At 40.7% G+C, this 17420-nt stretch overlaps 3 protein-coding genes across 4 annotated transcripts; 2 read left to right on the top strand and 1 right to left on the bottom strand.

The window, feature by feature from the left end:
• The first annotated feature begins 3687 nt into the window (after positions 1 to 3687).
• gck (glucokinase (hexokinase 4)) lies at positions 3688 to 7160 on the top strand. The gene is made up of 10 exons (XM_029509791.1): positions 3688 to 3786; positions 4094 to 4256; positions 4358 to 4512; positions 4613 to 4732; positions 4815 to 4910; positions 5022 to 5121; positions 5227 to 5410; positions 6024 to 6179; positions 6479 to 6712; positions 7013 to 7160. The coding sequence occupies exons 1-10, from the start codon at positions 3703 to 3705 to the stop codon at positions 7158 to 7160; spliced, it is 1440 nt and encodes a 479-aa protein (XP_029365651.1). The 5' UTR covers positions 3688 to 3702.
• Positions 7161 to 8628: 1468 nt separating this feature from the next.
• myl7 (myosin, light chain 7, regulatory) lies at positions 8629 to 9892 on the top strand. Its single transcript, XM_029509792.1, has 6 exons — positions 8629 to 8736; positions 9057 to 9132; positions 9273 to 9377; positions 9464 to 9542; positions 9658 to 9706; positions 9788 to 9892. The coding sequence occupies exons 1-6, from the start codon at positions 8701 to 8703 to the stop codon at positions 9890 to 9892; spliced, it is 450 nt and encodes a 149-aa protein (XP_029365652.1). The 5' UTR covers positions 8629 to 8700.
• A 941-nt stretch (positions 9893 to 10833) lies between these two features.
• Positions 10834 to 17333, bottom strand: agpat9l (1-acylglycerol-3-phosphate O-acyltransferase 9, like). 2 transcript variants are annotated; one of them, XM_029509790.1, is made up of 13 exons: positions 17242 to 17333; positions 16649 to 16844; positions 16481 to 16544; positions 15400 to 15548; positions 15162 to 15307; positions 14837 to 14911; positions 14526 to 14664; positions 14279 to 14394; positions 13856 to 13911; positions 13595 to 13680; positions 13367 to 13495; positions 13154 to 13233; positions 10834 to 12877 (listed from the first exon to the last, which is right to left on the bottom strand). In XM_029509790.1, the coding sequence occupies exons 2-13, from the start codon at positions 16790 to 16792 to the stop codon at positions 12769 to 12771; spliced, it is 1293 nt and encodes a 430-aa protein (XP_029365650.1). In that variant the 5' UTR covers positions 16793 to 16844; positions 17242 to 17333; the 3' UTR covers positions 10834 to 12768. The 2 variants fall into 2 exon arrangements, with proteins under 2 accessions (XP_029365650.1, XP_029365648.1); XM_029509788.1 differs by having other exon boundaries at positions 10836 to 12877; positions 14526 to 14709.
• Positions 17334 to 17420: the final 87 nt, after the last annotated feature.

The raw sequence follows: 17420 nt of genomic DNA, 5'->3' as shown, positions 1-17420 counted from the left end.
GTTATTTGGCCTAAAAGTGTTGAAGGCGTTGGGTTATAAATTCTGTTTGGTCTAGACATGCCACCCTCCACTCATTTGCTCTTCGTTAACCTTTGTAGGAGCCACTTAGTCTCATGCATAATGTTTTGCTAAATGTAGATTGCTGACGTTTATGTGTATTTGTGGTGTTGGTCTCTAGAGGGCAATATGTCCCTTCCTGCACAGGAAGTCTCAGGACAGGTGAAGGGGATGTAGGTCAGAGGTTATTGAATTGTTTGGCTAGACACACGTGAGGTGAAGGGGATACACGGTTCTTACCGTGAGGTGTGTGCCGTTTTTCCTGTTCTCATCTATTTTAATAAGGCAAATGTTCTCTGTAACCTGCTACATTTCAATATTAGTGCAATAAATGGGAACGTCTCACCCAAATGCAAAAGGATTGTTTGGACATTGTGATTCTAGTGGACACGTTTAAAGAACTGTCCTAATCACCCATGCTATGTGTGACTAATTTGTTTTTGGATAGTCAACATAACCGTGCTCCATTTAACAATTTCAGCTGGCCACTTAACTCAGCGGTGAGTGTTTTCCATGGCAGAAGTGTGTCTGTAATTCATTTCCAAGGAAACACATTGAAGTTGTCTTGACATGGCAACGGCTGAGCCTCATGTGCATCTGTTGACAGCTCAGTCTCAGGGGAAGGAAAGATTTCTCCCTTGGTTTGGTTTGGCTGCGTTCAGATACTGAACTAACAATGTCAGTAAGAATTTCAGGTACGAACTGGAGTCTGCCTTGATACTTTCCTAAGTTTTCCTTGGCCTAAAATTTTATGGTTGATGGCCTGAAGAGAGTTTGGGAGGAAAAGTCTCTGATTGGTTTTGAACACTTTGGAGAGAGCTGAGTGTGTCTATGCGGATTAACTGGGCCTGCTGACTTCAAGGATGAAGATAAAACCTCACATTTTTTAGTATATTTGCTGTAATGAAGATGAATTATTATTTTTTTCAACCATGTTTTTAGGGTTGGGTATATAGGTTATATAAAATCTGTCCGAGAACGAAGATGAGTCATTAGTTTCCATAAAAAAAAAAAAAACAACTCAATTTACAATTTATAGCAGCTCTCCACCTGGAAACTGACTGGAAACTGAACAATACAAAGGTACATTCGCGATATTTCGGACTTGCTGGTGAACATGATGTAGCTCAAATGTGCTGGGAATATTATAATGGTTGCACAGTTTTCAATACAAGGATAACCTTTTCTTTATATTTCATCATCGGATATCGAGTTAAAACATTATCAACAGCAGAAACTTTGGATTGAACCATTGAACCTCCACTGCAGAGCACTGATGGTCAGCAGGCCTCTCAGGATTTCATTCTCTGCGATGGAAAAGGTAAAGGAAACGTTTTGGTCTAATTCATGGATTTTGAAGGTTGTATGTTCCTGACACATTCTGGGCATCTTCTACCAGGGAATGTAAGGAAGATGGATGAAAAAAAAACCCAATTAATATTCTATTGATCTAGCTATCTAAGTTAATAACTACCCATGATATAAAAGTAAATGATTTAATACTTCTTTGGTAAAGCAACAAAGCCTCACAAGAAACATGCGATGTAAGTAAAGTAAATACTACACTGTAACTAATCGTGTTAAGTAAGCAAAGTGAGTATGTAGAGAAAGACGTCCTGAGCTATGGAGCAGGCCAATGTCTCCAGGAAGGATATCATTTCTTTTTTCAAGGCCATTTCAACAGAGGTGCTGGCACTATAAATGGAAGTAAATCAGTCCATAAGTAGGTAAAAAATTACTTCACTCTGTAAAACATAAATAACACATCATTGCTTTGACTGAAGGTCAGCAAATGTTCCAGCAAGTTACTGAGTTCGAAGCTTTCCACTGCAAAACGAGCTGCTACATAAATTCCTTGATGTCTTCAGATTTTCTTTCCCTGTCATCGAGTAACATGTTGGCTCAGGCGTTAATGTTGAGACACAGCTGGCTGAATGGAAATCCATCAGCCAGGTCCCTGTGCAAACAAGTCAGTAAGTTAAATTAAGCAGATAATCAGCTATTGACAAGCACTTGGCACAAATTCAAGTCCTATCTGTAAATGGAGGCAACACAAACTGTGCATGTTTTACACCATTACTGTGACGTTCAAAAAATTCACTTGAAAATGTAATCGTTTTATACACGGAAACATGCAAAAATACACACAATGTCAAAGCAGGCCATTAAAATTCAAGTTCAGTTCATCAACAATGCCGATAAAATACACATAAATTTGACGTATATACAACTTTGATGGAGTTTTGCACATAAGAATAAAAAAAAGGCAGCTTTAATTTTTATATCAAGAACAGATCTAAAACTGAAAATTGAATGTTTTGCACAGTAACGTTTATGTAGACAGCTAAAACACCTGATGTTGTAATTTTCTTTGCTGCGAAGTTAAAGCCGTTTGAGCTGACAATTAAAAGTTTTAAATATGTATTACATATCAGAAGACATGGCTTATAACCAGTTTGTAACTATATTGTGTAAACGCAATTATATTGTGTAAACACAATTATATTGTGTAAACACAAATACACAGTCAGAGGTCAGAGCTAAGAAAAGCTCTGACCTCTGGTCATGTAAACCATGAGAGCTGATAAACACACGAGTCCTTCACCTGAGGTCCATTATTGTTAGCTTTAGAGGTCATTAATCTCTCGTTGTTGCTAATTTTAGACATGTTTCTAAATTTACAAATACACGTGTAATCCTCTCAGGCCCCAGAGCATGAAGCAACTCTGTGGTCATATTGGTCCTAAAAATAAAAATCAAACCACAAGGTTCATGTTCCAATTTATTTCATCTCTCATGTAGTAGACTTTAATGTCCCAGTTGGTCAGGTTTGGATCACAGTTCATACAAAGCCAAAGTATAACAAATTATTCATATACCAACAACAATGAGTCTGCAGTTTTTAGCATTGAAATATCTCAGAAATTAATGAGAGATTTTTTTTTTTCTGATGTAACAAGATATCGATGAGCAGAAAACTTTTTGACGCTTTTGAGGTTTAACAGTAAATCTGAATTAGAAGCATCTTATTAACTAAGAGTTAAATCTTATCATATTGTGAGAAAATGAAATCAAGTAAAGTCATGTCATGGCATGGCGGGGTAATGGTTAGTGCTGCCCCACAACAAGAAATTTGTGTGTTCAATACCCAGGCATGGGGCCTTTATATGTGAATTTGTCTGTTCTCCTCATGCCGCCCTCACCCAGTGTGAGCTGGGAATGGCTCCAGCAACCTGGAAATGGATAAGTGATAGAAGATGAATGAATGAATATTATACCCCACGTCCAGTGGATGACAGGCTTAAATCTGAATCACTGTATGTGTAATGAGAAGATTATAAAGATTATTTTAGACATTGGGTCACACAGACTTTGGCTGTTCTTTTTTTATGTACCTTGTGTGTGTTTGTGTGTGGGTGTGCACGAGCACGTATGTGTGCTAACGTGCATTGCCAGATGGGGTGATATTGTGAAGGGGTGGGCATTTGCATCAGACACGTCCAGCCCACTTTACCTGAGCATAAAAACAGCTGAAGCTCTCATTCAAACACGTTCACACTTCACTGACTCTGCACACACACAGGACGCACACTCACCACACACTTAGAAACACACATTGAAGTTAATTTAGTTAAAGCCACGAAGATGCCGTGTATCAGCTCTCTGGGCATTAACCAGAACGTGACGATGCCTTGTAGCTACAGCTCTGTGGTTGAAAGAATTCAGATGGTAAGATTAGCATTTTTGTCTTCAGTGAACAAATAAGACTTTTCCTATTATGAATTTGTGTGTTTGCCATACGTGAGTGTTCTGTGACTTAACACTTAGTAAAGAGTCTTTTGCTATTACTGTTCATGGTGATATGAAAAAAAGTCAATCAAATAAAAATTGAATGAAAAGTATTTACAGAGCACCAATTCATGACAGAGTTACAAGTGAAAGCTGTTTCACAACGCAGTGCATTTGACATAAAACCGTAGAAATGAAATGGTTGTTTGCACAACTCCTGACCTGCTCCTCTCCCCTCTTGTTGCAGGTCGAGCAGATCCTATCAGAGTTCAGACTAAGCAAGGAAGAGCTAAAAGAGGTCATGAAGAGGATGCAGCGTGAAATGGACAGAGGACTGCGTTTAGAGACGCACGAGGAGGCCAGTGTCAAAATGCTTCCAACTTACGTCTGCTCCACACCTGAAGGATCAGGTAGATACTCAGTCTACGCCTGTTTGGTGGTTGTTCTTGTTGTTGTTGTCTCTCCACCCAGTACACGCACAGTACAGCACATGCAATGTGTGTTTTGACAGAGGTAGGGGATTTCCTGGCTCTGGACCTTGGCGGGACAAACTTCCGTGTGATGCTAGTCATCGTGGGTGAAGATGAGGAAAGGAGCTGGAAGGTGTTGACCAAGAATGAAATGTACTCCATTCCTGAAGATGCCATGACAGGGACTGCCGAAATGGTCAGTAATTCTTGACACTGATGATTGTTCGAAATGTACCAAAAAATATTATAAAATGATTGATTATTATGCATTTATTCAATTTCTCACTCTCTTGCAGCTCTTTGACTACATAGCAGAGTGTATGTCAGACTTCTTGGACAAACATCATATGAAGCACAAGAAGCTTCCTCTGGGTTTTACCTTCTCCTTTCCAGTACGACATGAGGACATAGACAAGGTAGGAAATAAAATTATACAACCCTAAATTAACCCCCCCCCCCACAACCAAAATAAGCCACTGATTCACTTTGTCTCCACAGGGTATCCTGCTCAACTGGACAAAAGGCTTCAAGGCTTCTGGAGCAGAAGGGAACAATGTTGTTGGTTTACTCAGAGACGCCATCAAAAGGCGCGGGGTGAGTTTTGTTTTATTTTCATTAATAACAGTGCAGCAACTCCAGATGGCATTTAAAGCCTGCTTATGCGGAGATGACTAACTGCAGTGTAACGCGGATGATCTCATTCAGGACTTTGAGATGGATGTGGTTGCCATGGTGAATGACACAGTAGCCACCATGATTTCCTGCTATTATGAGGACCGCAGTTGTGAAGTTGGAATGATTGTTGGTAAGAAGTCATGTTCATTCACAAATGTTCTTGTGCTCCAGTCCCACTCACCATCATGCTAACATGTGCGAGCACCTCTAAGGTCTGTATGGGTTTTGTTTCCAGGTACTGGCTGTAATGCGTGTTACATGGAAGAAATGAGGACTGTAGAGCTGGTAGAAGGGGACGAGGGCCGGATGTGTGTAAACACAGAGTGGGGGGCATTCGGAGAGAACGGGGAGCTGGAGGAGTTCAGACTGGAGTACGACAGAGTGGTGGATGAGATGTCGATTAACCCTGGGCATCAGCTGTGAGTGGAAGGGTGTTCGCCACACATTTCACACACTTTTCTACCTCTTCCAACGTCACCTGCTGTATGTGCACATGTTAATGATCAGTTTGGGCTTCATGGCACGAAATGCAATTTAAAAGCCAGCTGGCTCTTCCCTCCCTCCTTCTGAATTTATGTTCCTGCTGTGGCAATACTCACCTGACCCTCACCCGAGCTCACTACAAAGTTGCTTGGGTACCAGCAGTTTTTCATGAGCGTGATTGTAAATGGCTAGATCCTCGTACATCAGGGGCCAGTCCGTGGTTGGTGGTGCCAGATTAATGATCGCTCTCTGCAGCTTGTCACTGCGTGTGTTGGCCTAATGGCTGTTTGCCTTTTTCACTCGCGGCCCGTTCACACAGACAAATGATGAGGCCAGCCTCATTCAGCCTCTTAGGCATTGACGTTGCTGCTCCCATCCTCTACCCTTGTATATTAGAAAGACGGTTGTTTGCTCATGTGTTGTGTGACGCACGTGTTCTTCCTGTTTTGGCCACCGTTCCAACACCTTCGCTGCTAATCTCTGCTAATTTCCCCCCTCCCACTCAATGTTTTTAAAGTGTCCTCTCCCATTGGCTCTTGTCTCCTGTAGGTATGAGAAGCTGATCAGCGGAAAGTACATGGGTGAGTTGGTCCGCCTTGTTTTGATGAAGCTGGTGAACGAAGACCTGCTGTTCAATGGTGAAGCAACAGAGCTGCTGAAGACACGTGGCAGTTTTGAGACGCGCTTCGTCTCACAGGTGGAGAGGTGAGCATCAGTGAAATCTAACATGGCTCAGTTCATCCACCAGCCATAGGCAGATACTGCTGATAGGAAAAATGCAATAATGTAAAGTGGCGCATAGGCCTCAACTGATGAGGTATAGTTTATATATCTATGTGGATGGCAAACATGGGAAAGCACTGTGGTGCCTCAGTTACAGTTGTTTGCCAGCAGGAGTAGCTCAAGCCAACTGATCTAACATGTAACATGTATTGAGTATACTCACAGTATGTCATGTGCACAGAAGCTCTTCTTAATTTTCCCTTTTGCAATTCTTTTTGCAGTGACACTGGTGACAGAAAACAAATCTACAATATCCTCTCCACATTTGGTGTTCTGCCGTCAGAGCTGGACTGTGACATTGTGCGTCTGGTCTGTGAGAGTGTTTCTACTCGCTCTGCTCACATGTGTGGTGCGGGCCTCGCCGGAGTCATCAACCTAATGCGGGAGCGACGCAGCCAGGAAGCTCTGAAGATAACTGTGGGGGTTGACGGATCTGTCTACAAGCTGCACCCATGGTGATTATGGTCTTGTATTTTAGGCTTTTGGTGACTTCAAATCTTTTGAATAACAACATTTTGAGAGCTCTAAGCAAAGAGAATATGGTTTTGTGTGATTAGATTTGCCTTTCTTAAGCTAAAGTCCACCCAAATAATAATTTATTGTGTATCGCAGAAAAAATAAAAGTTGCGTAGCTTCACAAAGACTATTTCTAATGATCAACAGACAAGACAAAGTCCTGAGTTCTAACCCTTACCTTTCTCATGCTCGTGTATTCTTTGTAACACTAAACAATAAAAGGTGTTTCTATATCTCAGTTTCCGTGACAGATTTCACCAAATCGTCTGGGACCTCACTCCTCACTGTGAGATCACCTTCATCCAGTCTGAGGAAGGGAGCGGTCGTGGGGCGGCCCTTATCTCAGCAGTGGCCTGTAAGATGGCTGCCAGCATGCTGCCACAATAAGGGCAGCTCTGCACTGAGCTGCCTACCTGCAGGACAGTGGTGAAGTAAGAACACCGATGACGTATGATCCTCCGAGGAGCCTCTCCAGCTGTTTTCGGCCACTGATGGATGTGTTTCTGTGAACTGGGTACTGATGGCTGGAGGATGTAAAAAAGCAGAGAGCAGCAGTTTGTATTTGGTGTTTGGTCTTTGGTAGTACTGGACCAACTTGTAGCAATTTCAGTGTTTCTTAACTTTAAGCTTTGGTTTAGAGTTGTACCCAAAACATGACATGCTCATTGTGTATTATGCCTGTTGGTGTTTGGGTATGGATTAGTCCATTTTAAAAATGGCTGATGTAATATTGATCCTGGTGTATTATAATACCAGACCAAAATAGTCGATGTGCAACACCATGTTTCTTCTTTTTTTAAACAACAGCGTGACTACATATAAATCAGTCGTTTTGTTGTGTAGTATCCTAATTTTTATTTGATAAATTTCTTTAGTACCGCATATTTAAATTTGCTGTTTACAACTCCATGTGTGTCAGCTGGTGAATGTGCATGATGAAATGTGCTTTGTATGTGAATAAGTTTAACTGTAAATAAAATAACTAATTATGTTATTGTGGTTTTCCCAGTTACCAAAAGGATTAGCAAAATGTTTTTTGAGTTGTACATATAAATAAATATATATATATATATATAATTTTTTCAGTCTTTATTCACATAATATCTTCTTTATTTATTTATTTATTTATTTATTTATTTTTACCAAATTCAAATTACTACATTTATTAGTTTTTTAACTCTACATGCAATTTCTCAAGCAGATGGATTTCACAGGCTCACAAGGGATCATTTACGCATTTTTCAATTACTTAGAAACATTAAAGGATACGTTGTGGTTTGTGCTCTTACCACACCCAAGCCAACTGTTTTTGTTGTTGTTTTCAGCCTGTGTTTTCAAACTAAAGGTTAACTTCATTTGGTTTAGTGACTGTCAAATGTCAGAGGTCGCTTTCCCCTGTCTGCTCCTTGTATCTCTGTTTTCCAGCCCAGAGGAATCCTTGCTGCCTCACTTCTTATCAAACCGTTTAATGGCAGACAGAGCAGCCATGGCCATGTAAGGGGCTGTGCTTTCCACCACAGGCTATTGTAGGATGGTAGAAGATAAGATGGACCGCATATAAACCCACCCCAGCATCACACCTTGGCCTGGACTCCCCGTACGGTCACTCAGACATGGTAAGATAGTTTGCATTTTCACTCTATTGTTATTTACATTTGAACATTTAAAAAGAACCCCAAAAGGGGAAATCAGTAGTTTTATTTTTGTGCAGTATTCAGGTTATTGTGTATTTAAATGGCAATGGGAAAAGCTTTTTTGTACCTTAATGTTTTGTGTACCGATACACTGTAGCACTCATAACAGGATCCCACAGTCACAGTATCGGCATCTAAACTGAATGAGTTGAAATTCATCTTCTCAGGCGAGTAAGAAGGCCTCCAACAAGAGACAGAGGGGGGCGCAGAAGTCCTGCTCCAATGTCTTCTCTATGTTTGAGCAGTCCCAGATTCAGGAGTTTAAGGAGGTACTGTCCCGTCTTGTCCCTGTAAAAACAGTTCTTCTCTGAAATTTGTGTAGGTATTTGTGGTATTTGAAAGACACCTTCTTTAGTTAGTTAAATTTCTATCTATGAATGACTGGAGTGGCTTTATAAACGAGCTGAATAAATTAAAAACAGCTTGACTGTCCAGCATCTTATTACTCTTGACCTCTTTTAAGATTTATTAATCACCACACTGACCTTTGTCTATTTTTTGCGAAGCAGTTGGTATCCATTGGCCCTATAAAAGATTTCATCCGATTTCATTCCATCAGCAGGTTAAAATATATCCTTCTATGCTACAGGCGTTTGGCTGCATTGACCAAGACAGAGATGGTGTCATCAAAAAGCAAGACTTGAGGGAGACCTACGCACAGCTTGGTATCTTCTCTACCTTTAACTCTTTGTTTTTTGAATCCATTAACATGCCTACAAATAAAAAAGGCTGTGAAGATATAGCCTACTCTACACATTTCATGCCAACTGATGTGTGTGTGTGTGTGTGTGTGTGTGTGTACCAGGGAAGCTTAACGTTAAAGACGAGGAGTTGGATGAGATGCTGAATGAGGGGAAGGGGCCCATCAACTTTACCGTGTTTCTGACTCTTTTTGGGGAGAAACTCAATGGTGAGAACTTTTCTCAGATGTTCACTTGAATGATTTCTTTTTGGAAAGACTTCAAATGTAGTATGTGATGATATTTTTTCCTTTAGGTACCGATCCTGAGGACACCATACTTGCTGCCTTTAAGCTTTTTGATCCAAATGGGACGGGCTTTGTAAATAAGGAGGAGTAAGATCATTTCTATAAATTGACTTCTCATATTTTCAGTATCAGCCGTAGCATTAGAATATCTTACTCATTCATTCATTCCTTCCTTTACATGTTCCTTTCTTTGTTTATCCAGATTTAGGCGATTACTGATGAATCAAGCCGATAAATTCTCAGCAGAGGAGGTTTGTGTTTTCACATTATTATTCAATATGATATAGATATAAGATTTTCAGTTGGTAAATTGTCACTGCCTAAATTTCTAGGTGGACCAGGCCTTTGCTCTCGCTCCTATTGACCCAACTGGTAACATTGACTACAAGTCACTCTGCTACATCATCACACACGGAGATGAGAAGGAGGAATCCTAACAAGGACGGTCACTTTGGTCAGGTCACACTGGTCACCTGAACAGTTTGCTGATGATGGTTACCATCCAAAAATGACTGTTTGATTGAATGATGTTGACATATCAGACTGACTCACTCTGTTTGAGCTGTTGGTTTCTGTTGGTTTTATAAACTGGTTTATTTTCTTTATGGAAAAGGAATAAAGTGTTAGATCCTGGAAACCCGCTCTGTTGATTACAAAAGTCCATCCTTTTATGTCACTCTCGATAGGACTAAAACCCTTTACTAACTCTAACCCTAACCCTAACCCCTAACCCTAACCCTAACCCTTTACTTTAATAATAAACCTTAACTTTAAAAGGATAAAGCTCACATGGTGAAAAATGCAATTACATAAAAATAATCACAATAACAATGACAGTATGTTTTAACTAGTCTCAAGACATATGTTTGAATAACATTCTTATAATTGGAGAATTTACAGCATAATCAAACCCTTCCAGGATAAACTGAAAGAAAGGCTGTTCTGGTCAGTAAAAAGGCTTTTGAGGAAAAATTTCACACTGCTAGTAAAAGCATGCACGACTACTCCTGATTATATAATAAAGAGAAGCAAAGCAACAGGAGTGGCTGATTTAGTAGGAAATGTGTTCGGACAGGTTGACTTTTATTGGTGCATTAAGTATGTGCATTATTTTTATGAATAAATGCATCAATAAATCCATCACGTCCATGTTAAAGTCCAAAGTTAAAGCATAATTAACTCACATTAACAGAAACCAAAGTGGATGTCAGTGGATCCGTCACATTCAGAGGCCACACTGCTCTTCCATTCTTTGTCTTCTTTCCACTGTTGCTACGGATACAACAACAAACATCTCCATAAACCCTACTGCCACATTTTCCCGCTCGCAGAGCAAACAGCCAGTGGACAACAAAAAGACAAGGAGTGTGTGAACTTTTGCAAGGCAAGGCTCCTCTCTCGGCACATTTGCTGTTGCGTCCAAATGGGCGTGAGTTCATTTTTGATTTGTGAAATCTGCAGTTCTGCTAGCAGACATGTCTGTTGTACCTGGAGCTGCTGGCAGGGTGGTTGTAAATGTGGATTCAAAGACAACATGGGCACCAGCTGGACCGAGGCAGCCCAAACTTGTCAACAGGAACGATGGCTCCTATCTGCAGCGGTGGGTGTATCACTACACGCTTTAGTCTCAGTTGTGATGGGATAGATTATTGACTCAGAACTCTTCAAAACTACGATGGAGCTACAATGTTTTATGTGGAGCAAGTTTATTATATAGCTGGATTTGACTAAAGATGCAGATAAATGTTGTTATCCATTTAAATTCTCTTCCTCTCATCGAAAACGATGAAAACCAACACAAGTAGTTTGTGACATTTAAAATCACAGCCTACATAAAAGCAGCTTCATCTGCACTCTGCCTGACTCAACCAACAGCAAGCTGTTTGTCATCTGAACTGTTCAGAGAAAGACACAAATGTGAGGCACTAATTAGGCTCATAAATATTTACCACCCCATTTGTTTCTCCTGGATGGACTCATAAAAGGATGAGGGAGGCAGACACATTTCAAGGAAAACTGTGACACACGTTGCTGTACATAAATCTGTTTCTTGGCATAAATAACTTCTTTTTACTGTTGCCTGTAATTTTTTATTTGTGTATTGTGTATTTTAGATACCAGGAAATCCAGCAGAGTAAGAAAAACAAAATGAATGTAATGCAGGTAGGTACTGTGATCAAATGGAGGCTTGCGCTTTTTAAAATGTGGTACTGTGGCTGAAGTTCATGTGATTAAGGGATGTTTGTTTTCTACACAGAACAGGCAGGACAACACAGATCTGAGCACTCGTCCTGAGAACATAGGTGAGACCGCTGACCATAAAGAAACACAACTGAGTGTACAGATACAGTGTGTGAGCTTTGAACAAATTCTGATTTAATGTATTTTTCAGTTGCCAAAGAGGAAAATCCAATGAAGTATGAAGGCAGTGAGGATGATTCTCCAGGAAAACCATCCAGTGAAGAGAAACCGAAAAAGTCTCGGATGTGTGTTCTCCTTTAAGACCAAATCTGATGTGGACATTGAATGTCACATCACGGATTATTTAAGTGCCAAACCCTCCAAACCTCGTGTCCTTTGTGTCCATGATTTACATACGCACTTCTGTGAAAGAAGGGTTGAGGGCTCAAAGGTTACTGAAAGAAGTTTCCTTTTTGAATAACACAAAACTAAGCTAAAGGTCAGTATTACAGTATTTAATTGTTTGAACTGGTCGTCTTTCAACTGAAAGCTGGTGTTCACCGGTGTGAATTAGTTTGCAGTATAATATTGCAATATCTATATACAAAGGGTTCACGTTTAAATCAGAATTTCCTCAATATTTTTGTATGTTACACAAAGTAATTATGTTGCATGTTGTAAAATTGTATTATTGCACATCTTTCAAGATTTTGTGTTTGCTCTTGAATAATTCCCATTTATTCAATTCTTAAGCTGAAATTTATATTTATAAAAAAAGAAAGAAAAACAACATGAATGAGGCAACTAAGTGGGGTAAAATCCTGAATCCAGTTTGCCTCATTGCTTCATTGGCTTTTCTGCAATCACATATTCATTCACAGCAGCTTTATCTTGTCAGCAGATATTTCAATAACAAAGAGTTCGTTTTCACAGTCAGTATTGCACTCTGGTTTTCTGCTCATCACCTTTTAGCTGAACCAGAGTCACAATGTTCAAGTCCACCTGGCAGGGCTGCATTTCATATCAAACCTAGCTAAAGAGAGCATGCTAGAGGAGAGAGGCCTGTTTCCAGTGTGAATCCTGCACAGCCAGGGCAGGGGGTTTTCGTCTGTTGTACTGACTTGGGGGGGTCTCAGTCGCTGTTGCTGCTGCTGTCATCTCCCACCACCATGCTGCTGTACTTCTTCTGTTGCTGCTCTTTAAATGTTTCCTTCACTTTTGCCCTCTTCAGGCCTCCGTCCCTGCAGAAGCAGCCAGGTAGACATGACAAAAGAGTGGTGCTGACTATGCAAACACACAGGACCGGCTTTACTGTCATGCAAAAAATAAGCTAATTTTTCTTTCTTAAATATTTAATATCTTGACAAAGGGCTCATCTGATGGTTTAAAACTGTCGCCCTCCAGTTTGAAACTGAAAATCTAAGTCGATAAAATATGTTCTCTTTCAATGAATAAAACTCACCTAAAATATATAATATATATATATTAGAAAAGAGCCTAGAACAATCAAATCTTACCACTGCAGGTCAATCAGCCCTCCCTGGTGAGCAATGACTGACTTCACTCTGTTGGCAAACTGGACAGCATCTTCCCCTTCCTGCCATTTATTAATAAACAACAAAGAGTCAATCAGATGTGTGCCTGTGTGTACATTATATGGAGGGGTGGGCGGCGGCACCTGTGGACTGTAAACAGGGGCTCATACAGAAATGTCCTCATGTCATACACACCTGCTGGTGCATGGCAGGCAGGTACCAGACATTACAGACGAGGGCCCAGCTGGTCATCATCCTCAGCAAGTAACTGACCATGCTGTACTTGGAGCTGTTCCAGAAGGCATCTCCAAATTTTGGGTCGTACTGAGGAAAAAAATGAAATGAAAAAGTACTAAGAAGTGTGGTGAGGAACAGCATTTTGTAAAATCTGAGAGAAATGACATCTTGACTGTCATACTGTACCTTAATGGCTACTGGGTATATTGTTGCTCCAATTTCAAAACTTCCCTTTTTAAACATCATGACAGATGTGTTGTTAACACAGGTTCCTATAGAAACCAGACAACATGAGAGCTGCGTGAGCTCCGTCCAAACCCACATAAAGCAGCTGCTGGTGGTCAGACTGCCACCAGGCACTGAGCTAAAATATCTCTGTCTTATCTTTGATGATACATAAAAAAACAAGAGACACAATGTGGGAAAAATGAGTGTAGTCACACTTACCCTCAGGAAATATTAATATGGGGAGCTTTGTCTTGTCATTCACATGATCCTTTAACCTGGAAACCACACAAAGCAGTAATGGAAACCACGTCTTGGCTGTATAAATAGCTACATGTTATAGCTTCGAAGAGTTTGTTTTTTCTTTTTTCTTCATTTGGAGCTATACTTCAAACATCTGGAACTAGCGACTGGGCAAAGATGTGATTATGACTATGATGAACTGGGATCCGAACTGGATGAGTCACTGTTCAGTAGCAACTTTCCAAAATATTTCTGTTCTTGTTTGGACATACAGAAGCTTACCGCCAGGAAAAGGCCAACCTCCGTCAGTGCCACGAGAGAAAACACAGGCAAGAAAGACAGACATGCAACAACAAGCTTGAAAAGACATGCTTGAGCGAAAGGAAGAGGAGTGAAACTGACCTTTTGGTCACTAGGTGGCGATCTTTCATCTCTGCTCTCTCAAACCAGACATGAGGGCAGGATCTCACCATGGCTCTCTGAAGAATCCCCATCAGGCCTCCATGGATCTGGCCCACCTGATAAACAAATTTGGACCATCATGACAGCACATCAAGATCAGCTTGAAAGGAAGAAGAAGAAGAAAAAAAAAAAAAAAAAAAATCACCATTACAAATGAATAAATGTTAGCGTTAAGTGTTTCCCATACCATAGCATAACACGAATCGTTGCAGAGAATCACAATGTCGATAGGACTTGTGTGATTTGCGACACATATGCCTCCTTTTTTAGGTTTGTTTTCTCTGTTGTGATAGCAGATAGCAGCGGAGAGCCCTCGAGCACAAATCCTGTAGCACATGACATGGACCCATTCACTCAGCCAAGATTTAATCCTAAAAATTTGCATAAGCAAACAAGCACATTTAAGGATGTCATCGTTAGTTTGGTTCCCTTAAAAAAAAACAAACAAACAAAAAACACAGGTATGTTTATTTTTGATTAGTTAGATTTTTGGCTCACCTTGAATTTGGTAGTAATCCTACTGTTGATGTTCCTATGACCAGCCAGCTCAGGCCAATTAAGGCCAGCGTTAACCTGGATAGAGGAACACATTCACTTTCCAGTTTTTGCCAGGAAACAATAAACAACTATAGACAGCACAATCAATTAGAAAAGCTTTGGAAGCCAAACATTACAAAAGTACAACCCTTTTTTTTTTTTTTTTTTTTTTTACACATTGCATTTCCTGATATGTTTCAATCCCAGCTCAAATCTAACATAAATCTAACTGCCACCGTGTGACTACAGCTAACTAACAGCATAATGTCGCAGTCAGCTGGCGTACCTGAGGGGAGCGAGGATGCAGTATCTCACAAAGATGCCGAGGCCATAAACCAGCGTCAGCTTCACACTGATGTACTGGAAGTCATTGTTGGTGCGAGTGAGTAAGTTCCAGGAGACCAGCTCCTCTGAGGTGAAACGCTGGGTCACCTTAATAAAGAAAGAAAGAAAGAAAGAAACAGTTTGACTTTAGAATATCACTTATGACAAAATGTGTTCTTGCTGATAAAATAGAAGCATACCTCATCCTCTACGATGCTCTCAATTCCCTTCCGGCTGAAGTAAAAACAGTCACTAAGTGTAAAATCACCACCCACTGGTGGTTTGGGGCGACTACGTCTAAGTTCTCCTAACTCTTTCTCCATGGAGCCATCTTCCCTCTGGATGAGACCTGGCACAAACACAAAGTTTATTTAGGAATGCAGGGATGTCACAGTTTACACACAAACGGGCACATAATATACTGAAACTATACACCTAACCCTAACATTAACCCTAACCCTAACCCTAATATATAGGTGCTGTGATTGTACTTTTTTTTCTGTTTTTTGTGCTTATCGCCAACAAGGAGTGCCTTTAAATTTGCCATACTAACTGTGTGGTCAGAGAATGTTCTCAGGTAATGAAGGCTCCAGCCCCGGGGGATGTAACACTGTCCATCCAACAAGTCTCACAACAGCTATGAGTTCACCTCAGCTTACAGTCCACATTATCTGAAAGCTCAGCGGGTAAAGTCCAAAAGAGCTGCATTCAATACTCAATCTTAACAGTTTCCTAACACAGTCTTCCTTATCTCTGCTGTGAAGGGCTTTCACTTGTCCTCATCACTCACATTTAAAATTGTAACACTGACATACTTTGAACTTTGCAGACAATATTTTGCTGACATCATCTGATTAACAGCTTGATGTACTGCAGCTGGAAATACTATCCTGTGCAGCTTAGTGACTGTTAAAATGTTGTGCAATTGCCTCTTGAGAGATATGCAGGCAGGGCTTTCAGCGCAACTTCACCTTGTTGCCTATCATAAGAACCTTCCCAAGGAGAAATCGCCAAAATGAACCTCCAGTGTAAGATCACAGTGCTATTACCCTGTTAGCATTTATCCATATAAATCAATTGCTCTTTTGAAAGTATGCACTATCATGGTGGCATAAGTGCCCAGACTTGTAGCAAAGTAAATTATGAAATCCAGTGTTGCAGTTCAACACGTGTCATTAAACCCCAGTGTTTCACAATAAAGGATATGATGATATTGTTTCTTTGGAAAAGCCCTTTTAAAAATATGTTTAAATCTATCTTTAAATCTATCTATCTACTCACCATTAGATGCAGAGGCTTTGAGTTCAACATCTAAATTTGCCTTCTGTATCTTCACAGTGGCCCACTGCACAGAAAGACAGACAGGACACATTCACTCATCTTCTCTGGAGAAAATTCAGAAAGTGTGTACACTGGGTGCATCTGTGACAGGAATTTGAATGACTGTACCTCTAAGATTTTCATCAAGATGGTCATATAGGTCTCAGAGATGCCCAGTGAGAAGCCGAACATGGCTGGGATCATGATGAGGCTGATGATGAGGTACAGCCAAACCTTCAGAGCCCAGAGGGACCCGGCCGAGAAGTCCTCCATCCCACCCTATCTCCTGTGGCTGTGGCTCAGATGTGGTGAAATCCTGTATGTGCTTTCATGATAGTCAATAGAAGCAGCCAACAAAAAAGATCCACTCCACGTCAGACTATTTGTCAACACTTGAAGAACAACCACAGTGAAAAAAGGAGCAAACTAATGGTAATATAACATTGCAGTTGATTGAATAAGGTCTGAAAAAGTAACAATACACCACACCCTCACACACACACACACACACACACACACACTGACATAAAGCACAAGCACGATCAGCTCCACACACACTCCTGTCTACACAACCAAATCCAAGAATGGCCAAACTGTAACAGAACTCCTCTATATTAAGACTACAAGAGATTAAGTGTTCAAGCCGTCCTGCCCTTGAAGTTTTTTTACACAACACAACACAACACAACACAAACGGCTCTGCCTTCAGGTTCCCAGCTCACCTGTCAGACGTCAGTCCATGTCCTTACTTCCTGAGGAGCGACTGAAGGGGCTGATGTCTGAGAAAACACGACCGTTCAGCTCTGGAGCAAAGTTCACAGAGGACAGTCCAACAGCGCCCCCTCTGGACACACAAAGGACCCGCAGACACGTAGACCAGGAAGGACCAGTGAGACTCAAC

The sequence above is a fragment of the Echeneis naucrates genome, chromosome 9 (assembly GCF_900963305.1).
Source record: "Echeneis naucrates chromosome 9, fEcheNa1.1, whole genome shotgun sequence".
NCBI lineage: Eukaryota > Metazoa > Chordata > Actinopteri > Carangiformes > Echeneidae > Echeneis > Echeneis naucrates.
The sequence above is the reverse complement of the archived record's forward strand: the minus strand, read 5'-3'. Positions and strand labels throughout refer to the sequence as shown.